Source organism: Halichoerus grypus, chromosome 2, assembly GCF_964656455.1.
Source record: "Halichoerus grypus chromosome 2, mHalGry1.hap1.1, whole genome shotgun sequence".
Classification (NCBI taxonomy): domain Eukaryota; kingdom Metazoa; phylum Chordata; class Mammalia; order Carnivora; family Phocidae; genus Halichoerus; species Halichoerus grypus.
Window position 1 is genome coordinate 150,274,269 of NC_135713.1, and position 21,161 is coordinate 150,295,429.

General features: G+C 59.2%; 1 protein-coding gene across 9 annotated transcripts in view; it reads left to right on the forward strand.

Moving 5' to 3' along the window:
* Positions 1 to 3,616: 3,616 nt before the first annotated feature.
* Positions 3,617 to 21,161, forward strand: part of SLC13A5 (solute carrier family 13 member 5) — a 37,510-nt gene continuing 19,965 nt past the window's right edge. For 4 of the 9 annotated variants that reach the window (XR_013445923.1, XM_036078378.2, XM_036078370.2 and 1 more), the window contains exons 1-10: positions 3,634 to 3,821; positions 8,377 to 8,505; positions 8,725 to 8,861; positions 10,884 to 11,071; positions 11,610 to 11,778; positions 12,796 to 12,918; positions 15,100 to 15,315; positions 15,980 to 16,080; positions 16,960 to 17,078; positions 19,072 to 19,233. Coding sequence is in view for 8 of the 9 variants with exons in the window: in XM_036078378.2 (XP_035934271.1) it covers positions 3,720 to 3,821; positions 8,377 to 8,505; positions 8,725 to 8,861; positions 10,884 to 11,071; positions 11,610 to 11,778; positions 12,796 to 12,918; positions 15,100 to 15,315; positions 15,980 to 16,080; positions 16,960 to 17,078; positions 19,072 to 19,233 (1,446 nt within the window). In the remaining variant the exon portion in view is untranslated. The other 5 variants (XM_036078372.2, XM_036078371.2, XM_078067749.1 and 2 more) reach the window with 5 other exon arrangements.

Consider the following 21,161-nt stretch of genomic DNA (forward strand, 5'->3'; position numbering starts at 1 on the left):
CCTATTTATATCCAAATAAATTAATGTCCATTCTGTGTGTTCAGGAGCGGCTCTTCTACAAAATGTTAGATCACAAAGTACATCAGGCATTAAACGGGGGGTATTTTAATGGTCTCTGCCATGTGTCCACCACTGCACTCAGTTCAGTAAGACAAGATAGGACGGTCCCCAAGTCAGAGCTGGTTGTCCCGGTAGACACGCCGGGTTATGATGTCAAAAGCCAGCAAGTAGTTCAGGCCAGACTTCACCCTCCAAGTCGGGGTGTAAGAGGAGGCGTGGTTCAGGATCCTCGTTGGTCCTTGTGGGGAAGGGAGTGGAAGAACACAAGCAGGGGGAGCGGGAGAGGGAGAAGCAGGCCTCCCGTGGAGCAGGCAGCCTGACGTGGGACTCGATCCCAGGACCTCGGGATCATGACCTGAGCCGAAGGTAGACGCTTCACTGACTGAACCACCCAGGCACCCCTGTACTCCACTTTTGACAGAATTTGTTGATCAATGATTTCTGCCTCTTCGCTCCCCGTGTAGAGCATAGCGGTGCATGACAGGGAGGCAGATTCAGTTGAAAAACTGAACTTAGCATCAGCAGTGTATCTGCTATGAATATTTGTAAGAGCATTCTAGTCTTCGCACTGAGCGATGCTGATTTGTATGAGTTTTCCAGAGCTCCCTGTGATGACCCTGTGAAAATACTAAGCTTGCTTCACATTCTTATTAACGCTCTCACCTTTTCTCATAAAAAATTAACAGGTGTCCTTTCAGAGGCTGTTTTGCAAATCGCTTTTGCTCAATAGACGGTTTTGTAAATCAGCTTTGCTCATCAGGTGGCATGGAGGGCTCAGCATGGCACCAGTGTTCTGCTTTAAGTTCTGATATGGTTGTACCTGGATTTTGTGGGATCGAAAAACTGTTACGATATTTGTATAATTTCTGGAGTCTGCTTTTATGAGAAATTGCATCTGCCACCTTAGTGTATCTAAGAGAATTCTCATCTCTATTTCATCAACATCCCTATTTCAGTTTCTTAAAAAACCACCCATAGGTTGGTAAATTTTCAAAAATTTAAATTGCATGCAATACCAGTTAATTCTGATCAGAAAGTAACAACTGCAAATTGAAACTGAGATCAAATTGATGAAACCCACCTAATGAAAAAAATGTAATACCATAAGTAGACTTTTACCACCTCAGTTTTAAGATTAAAATTCTTTTTTTTTTTTTAAGATTTTATTTATTTATTTGACAGAGAGAGACACAGGGAGAGAGGGAACGCAAGCAGGGGGAGTGGGAGAGGGAGAAGCAGGCTTCCCGTGGAGCAGGGAGCCCGATGCAGGGCTCGATCCCAGGACCCCGGGATCATGACCTGAGCCGAAGGCAGACGCTTAACGGCCGAGCCACCCAGGCGCCCCTAAGATTAAAATTATTCAAACGGGGATAAAAGTTGCATTACATAATTATGGACGACATATCATTATGACTAAATATTCCAAAATAATTTTAATTTTGTGTATCTCAGTAACAACATGTTTTTAGTTAGGGAACTATTTATTTTTATGTTCAAGAAATATATTCTAATGTTTGAATTCATATTTTGAAGAACATTATTTAAAAAAAAAAACCCAGGGAAAAAAAACAGAACACATCCTGATGATGGATACTCAAAGCAGCCACATTGTGAAACAATGTTTGACACCTAATATAATTGATCCATTTATTGATAAGTTATCAATACAAGATATAGATTGATACGCTCTTTTTCATTACTTCATTTGTTACCATGCAATGTAACAGGCCAAAAGTGAAAGTTCTTCGTAAGTGGGAATTTGATTAAAAAAAAAAAAAAATGGAGTATTCTTTTTGGTAAATACATTTGCATTTGAAAATTGAACCTTTAGGGCGCCTGGGTGGCTCAGTCGGTTAAGCAACTGCCTTTGGCTCAGGTCATGATCCTGGAGTCCCGGGATCGAGTCCCGCATCGGCCTCCCTGCTCAGCAGGGAGTCTGCTTCTCCCTCTGACCCTCCCCCCTCTTGTGCTCTCTTTCATTCTCTCTCTCAAATAAATAAAATCTTTAAAAAAAAAAAATTGAACCTTTAGGGGCGCCTGGTTGGCTCAGTCAGTTAAGCGTCTGCATTTGGCTCAGGTCATGATCCCAGGGTCCTGGGATCGAGTCCTGAGTCGGGCTTCTGAGTCGGGCTCCCTGCTTAGTGGGCAGCCTGCTTCTCCCTCTCCCTCTGCCGCTCCCCGCCCCCCCCATGCTGGTGCTCTCACTCTCAAATAAATAAAATCTTTTTTAAAAATCGAAACTTTATGTTCAGCTCCTGAGAATAACTAAATAACACTCACGAATAAAAAATGAGAAATAATTTTATTCCTTTATTAGATATTATCATCAAACTGTTCTCATGTGTTTAACATATTCAGTGAAGGAAAAATGTCTCTACTGCTGAAACTACTTGGTCTAGGCTCTGAGTGCACACGCATGGGGAGGAAGGAAACCCAGGGCGACATACACTGGCAGGAGGGGTCTGGGGGACCCTTGGGGGGGGAGGTCACAGGAAAAGTCATGCACCTGACGTAGGAGGTGTTGTTTTGGGTCCGGGCACATCCAGGCCAGGAAAGATTGGAAAAGCGGAGATCTGGGGCTCCAGCACCAGGACCGTGACCTCTAAGGAGCAGTCTGGGGCTCAGTCACAAGCTGGGTAGACTCCCCAACAGAGAGCTGCAGAATGAGACAGACGGGGCAGGCGGAGGAGAGGGAGGGAAGAAGAAAGTGACAGAGGAGGTTGTCTGCATCCCTGCGTCTCCAGCGCCCCAGACGGGGGTTGGCACAGAATAGGAGCCCAGTACGTACGCAGGCGGCTCGCCGAGTCAATGAACGCTCTCAGCGCCGCCTTGGTCAAGTCCCTTCCTCTGTTTACTCCGGCTTCCCTCTGCGAAATGGCAAGAGCAGCCGGGGTCGGCGGGCGTGGCGGGCCGCTGGTGTCCGCTGGAGGGCGAAAGGCGCTAAGCCTGCCGAGGACCAGGGCCCGGCCCCCTCTGCGATCGCTGGAGAGCGCGCGGGATGCGCGGGGCGGCCAGGGCGCGGGCGGGGAGGCAAGGGGTCCTGTGCGCAGAGCAGCGCACGGACGCGGCTGGGAAGCCCGGGGTGGCCAGCGGGCGCAGAACCTGCGGCGCGGAGGGCGCGGGGCGCGCTCATCGGCTCTGCCGGAGACCCGTCCGGGATGCGGGAGGTAGGGGCGGGAGTAACCAGGGGAAAAGGAGAGAGGGGCTGGGGAGAGAGTTCTGAGAGACCCAGGGGCCGGCGGAGACTTTCGAATGGGACCCGGTAGGTGCGGCTGCGGCCGGAGGCGCACGCCAAAGCCCGCACAGAGAACGGCCGATGCCCCGCTCTCGTCCGCAGCCGCGGGCGCGCCTCTGTCCGGGGCGGCGCTGGAAGGGCTTGGAGAGTCAGGAGGTGCCGGGCTCGGGACGCTCCTGGAGCGCCGGTCCGAGGCGCTGGAGTCCGCAGGCGCCTCCCGCCGCCGCCGGGTGGAGGAGTCGCGGGCAGGCGCGCCCCACCGACCCCGCGGGGTGGCCCCGCCCCGTGACCGCGGGGAGGCCCCGCGGTGGGGGGCGGAGTTGGCACTGCCCCCCCAATCCGCGCGGACTGCGTCCCCTTCTTAAGCCGGCGGAGCCTCTCGCTGCCCCTCACTCGCCTCTCCCGTGGGTCTCCCTCCCGCGCTATGGCCTCGGCGCTGAGCTATGTCTCCAAGTTCAAGTCCTTCGTGATCTTGTTCATCACCCCGCTGCTGCTGCTGCCGCTCGTCATTCTGACGCCCGCCAAGGTCAGTTGCATCTCCGCGGACCCCGGGCGCCCTGTGCCAGCAGCGGGCACCAACCCGGGGGCCCTGAGCTGGAGCGCTGAGCTGGGCGCGCACTCGGGAGCTCCGGGTGCCAGATAGAGGTGCCGACAAAGCATTTCAAGGGGCACGGAGACCCGGGGGCGCACGGACCTTGGGGTTCACTGATCCCCGGGCGCAAGAACCTAACCCGGTGAGCACTGGAACCTAGAAGTTAGTACAGATCTTGGCCACACAGCCCATCCATAGGCTCAGCCCCTGGCTCAGAATCTCTTCAGACTGAACCACCTCATGCCTCCCCTTCACCCCCAAATGTCACCAGTGCCCGCAAGGAGCCTGGGCGCCTGTCTTTCCCTCCCTCTGTCCTGGCTCTCCCTTCAGCAATTGAGGACTTCCCAGCTGTGTGTGGCTTCCAAGGTCAATCAAGGACCCATACAAAAAGATCACCACCTAAGTGGATCCCGAGTGCTGTCTTTTCCACTCCCTGGCCCCCTCTTGAGCCTCAGTTTCCCCATATGTGATCCACATTTCTTCCCTGCTCCCAAGCCCTGGAAGGCACAGCTGAGTCCAAATCCTCTCCTGGCTGAAAGGCGGATCCAAGTTGGCCTTCTCCGCCCGCCCGCAGCCTGCAACGTCTGGGCAGGAGGCAGCCGAGTTCCCAGGCTCGCGCCTTGGGTGGCACGACCCAGGGCTGCAGGGGAAGCCGCGTCCCTCGCCCTGCTGCCCAGCGCTCCCGGGAGGGAGGCCGAGGATGAATGGCCTTGGCCGCAGGGCGGGGGCGGGGCCGGGAGTCCAGGCCCGGGCTGGCTGCGCTGGGCTGTGGGAGCCCATTTGGCAGAGGCCCGAGCCCTTTGAAGCCTTTTGTGGCTGCTGGCTGTTCCTTCCTCCTTCCCCCTTTCAGCGCCTTCTCTCTGAGCCCAGACAGGAAACCTCCGGGAGCACCCCATCCCCCCCAACCCCCCCCACCCCCCCACCCCCTGGCAGGTTTGGGAAACAGAGGAGCTCTTGAGCGGGCAGCCCTGGGGGAGGGGGAGTCAGGAAGCCCACCTGCATGAGAAGGGTACTTCCACCATTCACTCGTCTTTGTGACTTTAGCCACCATCCTGTGCTTTCTGGGCCTTGGCATTCTCATCTGTACAATGGGCAAGGAGGTGTGGTTCCCACGCTTTATGACTTAGGGTGCCCAAAGCGATAATGCCAGTTCCTAGGATGGGAGCAGGGGAGGCTGGGAGGACCCTTGGGTGGGCTGAGCAATCCTGGTGGGGCCAAGGACAGCAGATCTAGCTGGGGGCGCCCCCTCCCCGGTGCCGCCCCAACTGTGAGCAGCCTTATTTCCTCTGCAGAAAGAGAGGGAGCCAGGCAGGAGAGCTGATCTTAGTTCTCCTGGCAGGGAGTAATGTTCCCTGGAATAATGATGACCTTCCTGCTCAGGGGGAGCGTGACCGAGACCCCACTCCCACCCTGACACACACACCCCTCTACACACCCGTGTGCATGCATGCAGGTGGGTCCTGAGCCGGGACCCTCAACTCAGGCGTGTATGCTGGTCAGTAACCTGCCCTGGGAGTGAGGATCAGGCCAGGGAAGGAGGGAGAGTCGTTCCAACGGTGGCCTTCAGGTGCTTTCCCTCTAGGTGGATCAGGTGCCTGGACCCCTGTGTTCTTGTGTTTTTGGCTTTGTGCCTCTTGTTTTGGTCACCACGAAAGAGCTCCCACCCCCGCCCCCATGGCGGGCCGCACCGTTGTGCAAGGAAACCCAGAAGTACCTGGCACGGGCAGGGCTTCCGGGAAGCCAGTGGGCTCTTGGCAGTGTGGGCAGCCCCGTCTGAGTGGGACAGTGGCTCGATTGCGGCCCCCCTCTGCTGGTGTGGGGCCCCCAGCAGCTCTCCTCTTATTCCCCCTTGTTCCCTTGCCGGCTTCATCTCTGCTTCACTTTTTCTGCCTTTTCTCTGGGTCCTTTCTTTAAAAGATCACTCTTTAATGAGATAGACAATACATTCATGGTACTGTTTATTAAAATTATTTAAAAACTATTGTTTCCAAGGTCTGCAAAGTATGGAGTAAAAATGAAAACGCCCTCAAATGCCGTAACTCACACCCACACACAGATGTGCTCCTTCACCCACATTTTCCCAAAGCACCGTGTCCTGGACACCCTTGCTTGTTAATAATTACACAAATAATGAGCTACGGTTTTAGTCAGTTGTGCATTGAACGTATAGCTGTTGAGCCCCACTAGGTGCTGGGTGCTGCCCTGTCAATCCACTGTCCAATTCCCTCTCGGCATTAAGCGCTCTTCCAGACGCATCCCCAGCTGGTTACGTGTGGCGCCTCCAGGAACCGTGCCTTGAAAATTGGCGACACACGCCACTGTTTCTGAGTTTAGATGATAAAGGCCACCAAGCACTTTCTGTACACAGTATGTTAGTGGGTACTCTTGAGGGAACAAGGCAGGAGGGGGCTGGGGCTGGGAGCAGGGGGAGTATTTTATCAGTGACGTTGTTGAGAAATGCTATGGCACAATGATGAGAAAGAGGAGGATTTGTGGACTGTGTTGCTGGTTGTTTTTTTAAAGATTTTATTTATTTGGGAGAGATCGAGCACAAGCAGGGGGAGTAGGCGAGGGACAGGGAGAAGCAGGCTTCCCGCTGAACGGGGAGCTCGACGTGGGGCTCGATCCCAGGACCCTGGGATAACAACCTGAGCCGAAGGCAGACGCTTAACGACTGAGCCACCCAGGCCCCTGTTTTTAAATTCTCTATGATGCACCCCTTTATTGGCTGCCCCTGGAGGGGATCATTCCTACTTTCCCCCGCCCCCCAGTCCAGCACCAAGGTCCAGAGACATGTGGGACGCTGACGGCCAGACAAGGGCAGACAGCGGACAGGGATCAGCTGTGTCTGGTGACAAAGCCTGGGCTTCCAGCCGCACCGCGGTCCTGCCTGGAATCCCGTGGCTCCAACCAGCATTGACCCCTGCAAACCCTGAGCAAAGTCTGGAGACGCTTTGTACGGTTGCAACTGGAGAGGGTTCTCCTGGCGTCTGGTGGGGCAGGGGCCACGGAGGCGGCACCCAGCACTGCTCCGGCTGGCCCCCCGCCGCAGAACATCAGTGCCAAAATATCAGCTTCGGACACTGGGCAGGTGCCCTGGGGCGCTCCTGGGAGGCCAAAATATCAGCTTCAGACACTGGGCAGGTGCCCTGGGGCGCTCCTGGGAGGCCGAAGGACGGCTTCTCTTTTGTGACTGAGAGCACAATCCAGATGAAGGATTTCCGGGTCTTCGTGCAATGTTCCGTGCACGCAGTAGGTGCTCTGGTGGGAGACAGGAGAGTGATGGTGCACACGTGCGCTTGCCGTTGGGGTGACAGCTCGGCTCTGCCGTCCCGCTCCCCTCATAAGCGCTCGGGCAGCGTCTCCCGAGGGTCGGGCCCGTGCTGCGTGCCGAGGACAGCGAATCCACTGACACGGGTTCTCTCTGGTTGCTCACTGTTGGGTGTGCGTGCTGTGTGGGGGCCCAACAGGGGCAGCCCGCAGGGTGGGAACTGCTGGGGGCACAGAGCCAGGCTGGGCGGGTGGGGTGGGGGAAGGCGCCGAGGAGAAACGCGGAGCCGGGTGGCCAGCGCTCCCTCCAGGCCTGGGGCAGCTTGCGCCAAAGCGCGGGTGACCCAGAGCCCGGCCTGAGGCAGTGCCAGTGCAGTGTGGGGACTCGGTGCCAGTGGGCAGGGAGGGGGCTGGGCCAGTCTGCACGGCCTGCTCCTCGCAGAGGGTCTCCCAAGTCGTGCTGAGGCGGCTGGGTTTGTCCTGAAGAAGCCTTTGGAACGAGGGAATGACCGGAACAGATTTGCAGATTGAAAGAGGGAGGCACGCGGTGCCGGGCGTGGGGAGGTCAGGGTGGGAGGCTCCAGGTGGGAGGCGCGGCGGGCGCGGTGAAGGTGCGAGGGAAGGTGCTGGAGAGTCAGAGGCGGGAGCTGTAGCGTTGGAGGCTGGTTTGGTGGCCGGGACGCTCAGGCACATCAGCTTGCAGGGGCGCACAAGCCTCCACACTGGGGGAGTCCTGGCGGAGGGCGACAAACAGAAGGGCCGTGTGGGTGCTGTCGGCCCGGGGAGCGCGCAGCCGCCCAGCACCACGAGGACACTGCGCGGAGAGCCCAGGGGAAGATGCAAACCCAGAATTCTAAGCAGGGCTCCTGCTGTGTGCATAATGGCTTCCGCACACTGTAGGGTAGGAGGATGGCCAGGTGGAACCGTCAGAAGTGGGGGGGTCTGTACTAATCTCCTCCCCACCCGCTCTTCCACACCCTCCCCTCCTGCTCTTTCCTGGGGAGGTGGAAGGGCGGGCTGAGCATGCAGCTGGGAGGCAGGGGCAGGAGGCCCTTGTGAGCGGGTCCTGGGCCTTCCTGACGCGTGCTGACCGGGCGGCCGTGGGCATTCCGTCTGATGCCGCCGCCCTGCTCTGGCCACCCGAGCCGGCCGCCTCCCTGGCACACTGCGGTGGGAAGGGGGGCGCCCACCCGCGGAGGTCTCAGGGCTGTCTCTGCAGTTCGTCAGGTGTGCCTACGTCATCATCCTCATGGCCGTCTACTGGTGCACTGAAGTCATCCCTCTCGCTGTCACCTCCCTCCTGCCCGCCTTGCTCTTCCCGCTCTTAAAGATTCTGGACTCCAAGCAGGTGAGCAGCCCCGGGCGGCTATTCCCGCCACAGCGCACCCTCCAAGCCCCTCTCAGAGCTGCCTGGGCCGCGGGGGACCCCGTGCGTCTGGCACAGACGCAGACCGCGTGACCTCCCCTCCCCACTCCAAGTGGCCCCTGGAGTCGGCATCTTCGGTGCGCCCGTCTCGGAGACTGGGGGCCCCGGGGCCGCCCTGACAGGCCCCATGCTGTCCCTCAGGTGTGTGTCCAGTACATGAAGGACACAAACATGCTGTTTCTGGGTGGCCTCATCATGGCGGTGGCCGTGGAGCGCTGGAATCTACACAAGAGGATAGCTCTGCGCACGCTCCTCTGGGTGGGGGCCAAGCCCGCACAGTGAGCACGCTTTCTCTCTCTGGCCCCGGGGACAGGTGGGGGGGTGGCTCAGACCAGATCACCCACAGGCCAGCGATGGCCACCGGCTTTCCTGGGCTTGGCAGGCAGGTGGGCCCCTGGATGGGCACGTGACAGTCTCACCTGGGTGGCCAGAGGGGTGTGTGAGCAGCAGTGGGTAAGGGCTCTTTGAATGCCCCAGGGAGACTCGGCAGTGAAAGCCCCCGCACATTCAGAAGACTTCCTAGAGGTGGGGCTGCAGCTTCCCCAAGAAACAAGGTGGGTGGAGGCTGGATCAAGCCCTGCCTGAAACCCCTAGGGGTTTTGTGCAGAAAGCAGGAAAGGGTTGTCTTAACAATCCAGCTCAGGGGAAACAGAAAGGTCATCCCTCCAAAGCTGGCACATGTATTCCACCCCCCGACAAAGAAGCCCCTACCTCGCCTTCCCCCACATCACTCCATCCCTCAGCTTCTCACGGCTCTGCAGGACCTCCCCTGCCCACCACAGGCCACTTCCAGCCAGCCCATGGAGTAGATGTGAGCTGAACCCCTGGGTGTCGAGAGCACCTGCAGGACCCCTGGCGGACAGAGCGGTTTACTTGGATGGGGGGCAGGGGTACTGTCCCTGCCACCATGTTCTAGAGCCGAGGAAGGGCTGAATAATCTGCCGATGAGCACATGGGGACAGGACCGACCGGTCTGAGCCTCGCCCCTTGCACTGGGGACTCGGGCTGCTCCTTTTGTCGGGGGCAGTGTGGTCCCTCAGGGATGGCATGTCCCCAGCCGGGCCCTGGGAGGCCCCAGTTGGTTACTTCATGGCAGAGCCCTCCTGGGACGTCCGTGTGCTGGGGACCGTGCCGCCGGGAGACCCCCCTCCGGGAGACCACGGCCGCAACCATGAAGGGCTTGTGACTCCCTGACCTGTTACGCTCCGTGGCCTTGAGCCACGGAGGGTTTACAGGGCCGAATGAAGGGCCACTGCGTGTTCTAGAGACTCAAGACCTCAGGGTGGCAGCGTTCTCCCCCTTGGGATCCTTGACGGCTCTTCTCTGTCAGTGGGTGGGCCTCGTTCTGGGGTGCCACTCAGATTCGGCTCCCAAATCCAGGAAGGTCACACACACTTCGGCTCCCGCTGTGAGCTCGGCTTGAGCCGTCCTGGGGGCTGGGGGGGCCTTTTAGTTGAGCCCCGGTGGGGCTGTGAAGCACCATGTCATTCATCCATGCAAACTCTGGCCCTGCTCCTGGCCTGGGTCCCAGCCTTTGATCTTACGGGTCCGTGAGGTCTGCCGACACGGACGGCAGCTTGAACCTTGGTGCAGTGCGCAGCCCTGGACCCCTTCCTCGGGCCGATCGGTGACCTCGGGCAGGCGCCTGGCCCAGACGGGCATGGAGACCACGGAGCAGAATCAGACCCTTCCCCAGCTCACGGTAGAAGGAGGGAGCAGGCGTGGAAACAGTTCCTCCAAATCCAGTGGGGGACGCGCGTCCGAGCGAGGGTGGAGGGGGTGTGCTCATCCCTAGCTGCCGCGCGGGGAGGGAAGCCACGGGGAAGGGACGTCGTGGGACAGGTTCTGAAGGCCACAAGGCGGTCATTGCTCATGGGGGACAGAGGTGGACACTGGGGGACCATGGGGTGTTACAAGTGAGGGGAGCACGTTTCCTGAACGCTTTCTGGACCTGGTCCCCCGCCATGTGGAGGTGGCAGCGTGCATGCATGGAGAGAGGTGGGGTCAGCCTGGAGGGAAGTCCCGCTTCCTGGGGCCCCTTCCGTGGCTCGCCCTTGCCAGGTGGGAGCTCCTTACAGCTGTGACTGGGTCTCAGGCCTCTCGGTGCCCAGGAGCCAGCCAGGGACATCAGGAATGCTTGTAGGGGAGAGGTGGGGGGGAGGCCCCACGTTGTGCTCCCCCCACCCCCGCCACGATCCAGTCTTGAGCTGACCGTGGTCCGTGGCATCCCTGCAGGGGGACCCAGCCCCCATGGCTCCCTGGGGGATTCTCTGGCTTTCCTCCCCTTCCCTCCTCTGCAGGCTGATGCTGGGCTTTATGGGCGTCACCGCCTTCCTGTCCATGTGGATCAGCAACACAGCCACCACGGCCATGATGGTGCCCATCGTGGAGGCCATGCTGCAGCAGATGGAGGCCACCAGCGCGGCCACCGAGGCCAGCCTGGGGGGCCTGGAGCTGGCAGACAAGGGCAAGCCCGGTGAGCTGCCAGGTGAGCCCTGGCCCCGGGGGCCGCGGGGGCCCACGAGGGCAGCTGTGCTCTCTGCCGCCTGGAGCCCTCCCTCAAACAGGGAAACACTTAGAAAATGCTGCTTGGGTTTTAACTTTGAGGAACGTGGCCGTTGCATAAAAGTTAGATCCTGCAGTAGAGCTCACGGCAAGATCCCACGCGGGGTTCCTGCCAACCGCAGAAACCGGTGCCATCATCGATTATTCCTCTGGGCATCTTTCGAGCACCTACTGGGTGCCCCTCACCTCTCCGCTCCCACAGGTGTCAGGGTGGGGGCCCCACGTTGGCTTCCCGACGAGGCCTCGAGCTCAGGATGCTCAGAGAGCGCCTGCTTTATTCTCGGCCCCTTCACACCCCGTCCCCAGGGCTGCACTCAGCCGGCCGGATCCGGCTACAGGGGTGCAGCGGGCTGGGGACCATGCACCTGGCGGGCTGGCCTGTCCCATCCTCAGGTCAGGGCAGGGTCAGGAGCTGGAGCTGGAGGCCCGCACCGGCTCAGCCCACGGCGTGCCCCCCACAGGGAGTCAAGCGACCTTTGAAGGCCCCCCCGAGGGGCGGCAGGCTGACCGGGACAGGAGGAGCATGAGCAAGGCCATGACTCTGTGCGTGTGTTACGCGGCCAGCATCGGGGGCACCGCCACACTGACGGGGACGGGACCCAATGTGGTGCTTCTGGGCCAGATGCATGAGTGAGTCGCGGGCACGCGAGGAGAGCCGGGGCTGGGGCACCCCCACCTTTCCTTCCTGCTGCAGCCCCGCACCTGCCCAGGACCCCACAGGCCTGCTTGCTTTCTGCTCTGGGGCGAGTCCTGCCCTTCTTCCCCGGCGCTCGCTCCGAGAGAGACTGTGCACCAAGCACCGAGCTAAAGTCGTGGGAAATGACGCTGGTCCTGGGTCACAACTTGCAGAAAACAGACGTCCCCTCACCGCTGGTTTGCTGACCTTGGTTGTGAACAGCGGTGCCGTACGGCGTCAGCGAAGGGCTAGGGGTCAGGTTACTTGTTGCCTCTACGTGCCCTTGGGGGGCCCCAGGTGGACCACAGGGCTGGTCGGCACCTTCCCACCTCGGCCACAGAGGGACACAGAGCGTGTGCGGGTGGGGCCGGTCCCACCCGTGGGGCACTCAGGGTCAGCGGACGGCTGCCCTTGCAGGGTCCCGGGCAGGTGGCCCGAGGGTTCCGGGGCAGATGGAGCCCTGGACCAGGCAGGCAGGGCCGCTGGGAGGTGGGCAGGAGCCCAGCCCGCAGACACTCGAGGTCCACCACGCAGGCGGTTTTGATCTTGAGAGGACTCTCTGTAATGATAGACTACGATTCTCCCTGACGTCCGCCGGGGCAGCGTGGGGACCCGCGGGCCGAGGGAGCCGGGCCTGGGGCTGGAGAGCGGGGCCTGCAGCACGAGGGACCCTCCGCCAGCCCCAGGGAAGGACCCCCACCCCGTCCCGCCTCCGGGGAGCTCTGGAGACTCACTTTCCCCGGGGAGTGAGGCGTCCGGGAGCCCTGAAGCTCGGGCCCGGCTTCCGTGGGTGCGAAGGTGTGTTACTTTGGAGGGACGGGCGCTGACCTCTGCAGGGCCCCCAGTGGGGTCTGGCCCCGCAGGCAGGGCGGCCGGCCGCTCCTCGGGCCTGTTTTGCATGTGGCCAGGCCCCAGCTGCTGCTCCAGGCCCCGGCCGTGGAGGTGGGCCCAGCGTGTCTCCCTTCATGCAGGCTGTTTCCTGCCAGCAAAGACCTGGTGAACTTCGCCTCTTGGTTTGGGTTCGCCTTCCCCAACATGCTGGTGATGCTGCTGCTGGCTTGGCTGTGGCTCCAGGCTGTGTACCTGAGGTTCAGGTGAGCGCGCCCTCATCACGCACCCCTGCCCCCGCCCCCGCACCCCTGCGGAACGCCCAGACCCGGCGGGCCGGCGCGGCGCACTCCTCCCGCCTGGCCCCGGCCATTTCTCCAGGCGCCCTGCTAGTCTGGCTGCCCCGGCCGCTCGCACCTCCCCACCTGCTGTCCTTCTTGCTGGGAGGCCATTCCCTACCTTCCCGCCTTCTGACCCCTCAGCCTCGAGGCCAGCTCCGACTGGCTCCCCCGCAGGGACACCGGCCCCGACGCCCTACCCCACTGCATTTCCCACGAGCTGCTCACTGGGGCCTCCCTCGGGCCCGTGCTGGTACCACCCCTCCCTGTCCCCGGCCCCCGGGGGTGGGGGTACGAGCAGTTGCGGGTCAAAGCAGCTGAGGAGACCCCCGGCCCCTGTGCAGACCTACACTTGGCCGCCGGTGCCCCTCAGTCCCCTCGGGGCTCCAGCCTCAGGACCTCATCTGGACCTAATTACCTGCAAAAGTCTCACTTCCTGATGCCGTCACCCTGGGGCATGGGGCTTCAATCTGTGAGCGTGCGGGGACAGAGTTTAGTCCATAAGGGTCCCCTCTTGGGGAGACCGAGGCCTGCTGGCCTTGACCGTCCTGGGGCCCAAGGACAGCAGGTGTCGGGGGCACCAGGTGAGGCCTCCCCGCAGCGTGAGGTGGGGGGGGCTGCCCTAAAGCCCCGAGGCCCACTGAGTCCCCTGCAGGGTGAGCAGGGGGCACCGGGCTGGCCCCAAGGCCACTGGGGCACCGCTAGCCTCTGGGGGTCTCACCGTCAGGAACCCTGCCCGGCCTTCTGATGGGGGAGCCCTCCTGCGGCTGTGTCCAGCCAGCCAGCCTCATCAGCTCAGGGGCCCTTGCCGACCCCACGTGGAGCATGGTGGGGGGGCAGCCCCCAGGAAGCCTTGATTGAGGAGAATAGCAGCGGATGTTCTGGGGCCCAGGCCACGCCTGCCGTGTCCCGGGCCCCGTGGGCCCTGCCCCCAGGCCTTGTAGAAGCAGCACCGGCCTCAGCTGTGGGGGGGGGGGGGAGTCCTTTCTGTCACCGTCACTCGGGTCCCTCATCTGAGCAATGTCAGGGTGGCTGCCTCCAACCTCATCCAGGAAAACTACCTTCCTGGGTTCACGGACGGCCTCTGAGGCCACGTCCAGCCACAGGGGCCACTGGCCCCCCAGAACTAACAGGACATCACCGCTGGCTTGCATCCAGCTTTGCTAACCACGCTGTTCCCTGGATCAGGGATGGGGGTCCTTCTGGACCCCTGCCCTCCCGTGAAGTCTGCCCCAGGGCCCAGGAGGGACTCCCAGCAGGGAGGGCTCTCTGGGGACAAATCTCCTGGCCTTCAGGCTGCCTGGGGCCGGAATGCCCAGACACTCCTGCGGACCATCCTGGGCACTGGTGGCCCTGGCCGGCCCCTCCCCGTAGCCGAGGTACCCTCAGCACCTGTCCACGGACCCCTCCTCCTCCCTAACCCTCATGCCAGCACCCCAGGGGAGGTCCTGCTGGGCAACCTGGGCGGGCTGTGGGTGGCCGTGGCCACTGGTCCCCGGGGAGCCCCCAAGGGCAGGGCCACCCGACACCTGTGCCCCCTCCGACCACAAGCTGCCCCCCTGCTCCTGCCTGGCCCCGGCTTCTTAGACCCGTCCTTGTTCCTTGTGTCCTCTTGAGCCACCCCCATGATGGGGCTTGGCATCTCAGCTCCGGGCCCCTGTGGGACCACCCCCAGGTGAGGAAGCACCCCCCACCCCGAGCTGGCTCTCGATATTCTCCCGGCCATCCCCCAGATGATGGGAGCTGCTGGTTCCCAGGCAACCAGGCACCTGCCACGTCCCCCTTACCAGGGGTGGCCCCACCTCTGCCGATTTCTGCCTCCTTGGCCCTGAGACCCCATCCAGCCTGGCTGCCCCACTCTGCGCCCCCTGATTCTGGGGTACCGTGGGCCATGCGCTGGGCACACATCACAGACACTGTCTCCCGCCGCGTTCTGCGAGGTAGCGCCAGCAGAGGACGGAAACAGGACTGGGGAAGAGGCTCACTCGAGGCTGCACCGTGTGCCCTTCGCCACGTCCTGCTGCCCACGTCCAGGCTTCCATCTGACCGTCCGACGGGCCCTGAGCCGACCAGCCTGCCTCACTGGCCTCTCATCTCTGCACCTTCTAGTTTTAGGAAGTCCTGGGGCTGCGGGCTGGAGAGCAGGAATCACGAGAAGGCTGCCTACCAGCTGCTGCAGGAGGAGTACAGGAAGCTGGGGCCCTTCTCGTTCGCAGAGGCCAACGTCCTGCTCTGTTTCCTCCTGCTGGTCGGCCTGTGGTTCTCCCGGGACCCCGGCTTCATGCCCGGCTGGGTGTCGCTGGCCTGGGAGGAGGGCGAGACAAAGTAAGTCGCGGGCTGCTTCGTCCCGCCTGAGTTCTGCAGCGCACTCTCTTCTCCCCGGTCCTCACGACAAGCCCGCAGGTGTGTCCCCCCTGGCCAGGCAGGGGGCTGGGCTGACAGGGGGAGATTTGCTGAGCCAGGAGCTCCTGCTTCCAAACCTCTGCTCTGCCACCTTTCCTCCCTCTGAAGGCAGACGTCCGGGGCCCGGGCCGTCTGTAGAGACCCGGCGGAGAGTGTGCGCGCTCCTTCCCTCCAGGCTGAGCTGGTCTGGGGTCAGAAGGAAGCAAGGTTCCTAGACGAGGCAGGCGATGTGGGCGGGGGGCTGCCCGACGTTACACCTGCTGCAAATGAAGTTCTGCTGCGGTTAGCAGCTGGGCCCTCGCAGGCCCCCGGGGAACCAGGATCCTAGACAGTCTGATGGGACCTCGCCCCGGAGCCACACAGACCCAGAGGGGAGCGAGCGGCTCAGGGTCACCCCACTGGGGGCAGAGCGGGGCCGAGCCGCAGCTGTCCCAGTTTCCAGCCACGGTTTCGTGTGCACGACACTCCCAATGTGGGCCGTTGGCGTTCCATCCTCACACTCAGTGCTCCTGTGGACACAGAGTAGGTTTGTTGAGTGGAGGCCCCAAAGCCGAGCTGGGCACGTCCTGTGTGCTCTCGCCTATAGGTACGTGTCTGACGCCACCGTGGCCATCTTCGTGGCCACCTTGCTGTTTGTCATGCCTTCGCAGAGGCCCCAGTTCAACTTCTGCGGCCAGACCGAGGAGGGTAAGGCTCCGTCCTGGCCTCGCACTCATCAGGGGGTGCCCCGCGGGAGGGAGCCCGCCCTGTTGGAGAGGCCTGGCTTGACGGTCCGGGCGGGGGGCGTTCCGTCCAGGCAGGGGGACGGTCGTCAGCCCTTCCACGGGGACTGTTCAGCACAAACTCTCTTCTCTTGTGCTCTTTACACGTCGGAAATCTTATCAGTATTACAACAGGAGCAGAAGAACGTTCCTGGTTTCCCGCAATGCCGTCTGTGTATTTTTGACTTCTCTCTCCCTGACTTTGCTAGGATGCATGTGTATACACGGCTGCAGTCCACACACACACACACACAGAGCTTGCATTCTGGTTCTCCGGCGTGTGGGTTTTCGTGTCTTTGCGCTGTGCACACGTCCTGCTAAAGACACAGCCTCCAACTTTATTTTCTCCAATAACAGCATCGTATCGCGTTGAGGGGCTGTTCTGTTCTCCTCTTATGGAACATTCTGGCTGTTTTTAATTTTTCGTTATTATGTCATATATATTATAACATATATTATTGTATGTTTTCACGTATATAGCTTTTTCTTTGAGGGTGTTCCTTTAGGATAAATTTCCAGGAGCAATGTTATTGTCAGAGTTATATACGTCTTAATGGCTCTTAAAATGTGTTGCCAAATTGCTTTTCAAAAAGATTGTGCCAATTTCTATGCCGGCAGGAGTGTGTGACATTTCTACCACATCTTTACCAGCAATAGGGGTCGTGATTACTGTGAGTTTTAGCTGATTTATGGATAGGAGAGCTGCCCGTTGTGCTTATGGGCTTCATTTCCCCTTGATTAGATCTCTTTTGCTTCCTGATTGGGCTCTGGGTTGTGTATGTGTGTTTTTATGGTTTCTTCTCAGAAAGGAAAACTCCATTTTATCCCCCTGCGCTGCTGACCTGGAAGGTGACCCAGGAGAAAGTGCCGTGGGGCATCGTGTTGTTGCTGGGGGGCGGCTTCGCGCTGGCCAAAGGATGTGAGGTAAGGCCCCCCGCTGCAGGCTGCCAGGGCCCCTCTTGCACAAGAGGGCGTCAGAGAACTTTGTCCCTCCACCCACACCCCTGCACTGCGGGCTCTGGTTCTATGTCTGTCTGCTCCAGAGAGCTGCAGGTGTCTTGAGGACAGGGACTCTGTCTTGTCACCAAGGAGTGGATGGACAGATGGATGGATGGATGGATGGATGGACCTGGAATAGAGAAAGTGCTCTTTGAGCGATTACAGCAATGAGTGAACAAGTGACCAGGAGAATAAGTTAGCCAAGAGAGGCGGAGTATGCTGTGAGGTCTCCTCTGGGGTTTGGCGACAATGACCTCTGCTTTGATTTGTTCTGGGAGGTCTCTACCACACCATTTTGTTCTACTCACTGAACTCTTTGTTCAGATAGCTGACATTTAAACATTTTTTTCTCTATCTAAAAAAAATTTTCCTCTATCTAGGTATATAGCAGCACAGAAGGAGAGGAACAGCTTTTGGGAGAAAACACCCCAAAATGTAACTTTCTTACTTCCCCCCTTCCTCAATAGGGAAGAAATGAAGTGGATGGAGAGAGGTGCTACTATCCTCCATCCATCCATCCATCCTTCTACCCATCTTCCATCCATCTATCCTTCCATTTGTTGATCCATCATTCCCTTCATCCATCCATCCATCCATCCTGCCATCTGTCCATCCATCAATCCTTTCATCCATCCATCCATCCTTCCATCCATCCATCCATCTTTCATCTGTCCATCTATCCATCCTTCCATCATTCATCCATCCGTCCATCTATCCATCCATTCATCCATCTATCCATCCATCCATCCATCATCCATCCATCCATCCATCTATCCATCTATCCATCTGTCTATCTATCCATCTACCCATCCATCCATTCTTCCACCTGTCCATCCATCCATCCATCCACCTGACTTCCATCATCCATCCATTTGTCCATCCATCCATCCCTTCATCCATCCATCCAGGAGTAGAAGGTCATAGACAGACTTGGTCTATCTTGTTTCTGCTATTCCTTCAGCATTTAGAATGGAACCAGTGAATAATAGGAACATAAATATCTTTTAGATGAATAAATCCATCCATGTGGTCACCTCTCCATTCAGTCATCCATCCATCTATCGTCTCTCATTCATTCATTCATGTATTCATTCATCAGACATTCCTATTATGTCCATGTTAGATCAGGCCTGGGAATGACAGAGGAAGTTGATAATGTTCCTGCTCTGAGGCCTTTGCAGCCTGGAGAGAGGGTCATATCTGGAAAAGCATGTCAGGAAGACTTGACACCTGAGTGAAGGAATAAGCATGCAGTATCTAGCTCAGGAGCAGCAGAAGATGAGGCTGGTGCAGCTCGAAGAAGCCACTTCACTGAGAGTCAAGATAGGGGATGTGGACTTCGTTCAGTGGGCAAACTGTTGAAGGGTTGAGGCCGGAGTGACTTGGTCAGATCTACATGTGGGGAAACCCTCTGATGTGTGGGGTGGAGACCCAGGCAGGGAAGGGCTGAGGGAGACCCAGGCAGTGCTCGGTATCTTCATCTAACTCATTCTCTCCTTCCTCAGACTCCCTCCCCCTCTAAACCCTCAGTTTCTGGCTCAGATTCCTTTCCTGAGCATCAAGAGCTACAGGAGGCTGAGAGGTGCTGAGACGTTCTGGGTGACTGGGTGGCTGAGTGGGCATAAGGAATAAGGGGGACAGGGCCCCCAGGGAGGCACCCAGCCCCCTAGGTTGGACAGCAGGTGGATGGGGAGCCCCGGGGAGCAGACTCTGGGCCAGAGAGGATGAATGCAGGCTGGGGCATGTTAAGTGTGACTCTGGGCCAAAATTTGGTGAGTAGACTGGCCAGGCTGGAAACAGATTTAGGAGACAGCAGGGTGAGGATGGAGAGAGTCGGAAGCTCAGGAGGGGCTGAGCTCCCTGCAGAAGGACCGGCCTTGCTCCTGGCCCTCGGTGACTGCCCTCCCGTGCTTCCCAGGCCTCGGGGCTGTCCGAATGGATGGGGAAGCAGATGCAGCCCTTGCACTCTGTGCACCCTGCCGCCATTACCTTGATCCTGTCCCTGCTTGTTGCCGTGTTCACGGAGTGCACAAGCAATGTGGCCACCACCACCCTGTTCCTGCCCATCTTTGCCTCCATGGTAAGTGACCTGCCGGGGAGATGACCCCTAGCCCTCATGTCACAGGAAGCCGTCAACCCATGACCACATCCTGGGTCCATAGAGGGACAGTGAGACCGGGGGCCAGAGCCCAACCACGCTTCCGAGGTCCTTCTCTGTATCCCCCATGCTCACCGAAGTGCAAAGCAAGAACCAGGCACTCAAAACTTATGTATAAATGTGGCTGATTATTTCTCAAGCTGAAGAGACAGGATTTGCAGCAAGGAGGGGTGGGCCAGTGCCGGGGAGGTGATGGAGGGTCTGGAGTATGTAGGGGTACGTGGAAGGGCTGCCGAGCAGGGCCGCTGCTGGCTGGAGCCCACCAGGAAGAAATCCCGGGGAACTGGGTCTTGGGGAAGGTGGGAGGCAGAGGGCATTCAGGGAAGATGGAGTAGCCCAGGGCGCTGGCCCCAGAAGGAGTGGGCGGGGTGAGGGCGCCCAGTGCCAGGCTAGAGTCCTGTGCTTTGGGCAAGCGTGGATTTGAGCTGGGACTGAGGAGAAGCAGGGCTTGGGGAAGAGCTGCTATGATCTCTTGTATTTCCTTCCGCCTCTCACTGCACGGTGGTCCCGACCTCAGGGTGGTGCAGCGGGAGCCCCGGGCTGGACGTCAGAGGACCTGAGTCCAAGCTGTGGGGTCCTCAAACGAGGAACCTCAGTTCTCACCTGTGCTTAGGGCCAGGTAAGAGGAGGGCCATGGAAATCCTCCATGAGCGACACCACAAGCCTGGGAGAGGCCGTGGTCGCCACTCCGGAGTCGGGAGCCAGACTCTCAGACGTCCCGGCTCAGGATTCAAGTCAGTAGGTTCCCACTCGGCCGCCCCGCGTCCACGCATGTGGAAGTAAAGTCCAATGGTCTGCTCCTTCCGTTCTCAGTGGAGATGAAAGTGTTGGAGCGCCTCCCTCCCCCAAGCAGGCTGCTGGGCAAGCAGTGGCGGCCCCCGCCCCCAGGAAAGGCCTGGCTTGGTCACCTCCAGCCCAGAGCCAGACAAATGGGGGTTTTCCCCTGAGGGCGTGGCCAGGCCCTTGGAAAACAGGCTTTTCTAGAACCAGAAGCCCACAGCTACGTCTGAGGCCGCTGGAGCTCCTGCTTCAGCATCCACCTGCGGGCGAGGGGCAGGCGGTGACCCCCCACCCCGGCTGGGTCACAGAGGCACGTGGGGGTGCCTATGCCATGCTTACCCAGGGCCAGGTTGAAGGGGGGGGGGTCAGGAAACAGACAGGCCCTGCCTGGGCCTCTGAGCCACTCCCAGAGGGCGTGAGCCTGGGTGCAACTTTTCCAGAGACCTGTTTACCCACAGGACCGGTAACCTGAAGCCTGCTCCTGCCCTTGGACTCAGCAATTTCATGTCTGGGAATGAATCTTAGGAAGATCGTCAGGGGTGCTCACAAGCCTATATTACAGAACTGTTTGTTACAAACATGTTTTCATAGCAGGAGGGGATAGAGCCATTAGGCACTGGGGGGAAATCACAGTTTTGAAGGGCATTTGAAGTTGAAAACATACACACAAAACATCATACATATAATGTCCATTAACCCCAGAGGGTGCACAGACCCTGACCCTCCAGCCTCCCGCCGAGAGACAACTTCTGTTATTAATGTCTTGGGTATCTTTCTGGACGTATTACACACACACACACACACACACACGCACACGTTCTTTTTAGACAGATGGCATCACTGTATGGTCCCGTTTTGCACCTTCATGTTTTCCTCTAACCATCTATCAGGGATCTTCCCGTGCTAGCAGATTAGACACAGCCGAGAGCCGCCCCGTTGTTTGCATATATATGTTTTATTGAACCACCTGCTTCTGTGGCGGTCGGCGTATCGATGAGTCTGTCTCCTGAGTGTTTTGCTGATAGAATGTCGTGCGTGCATCTGTCCTCATGTGTGTGTACATCTGCACG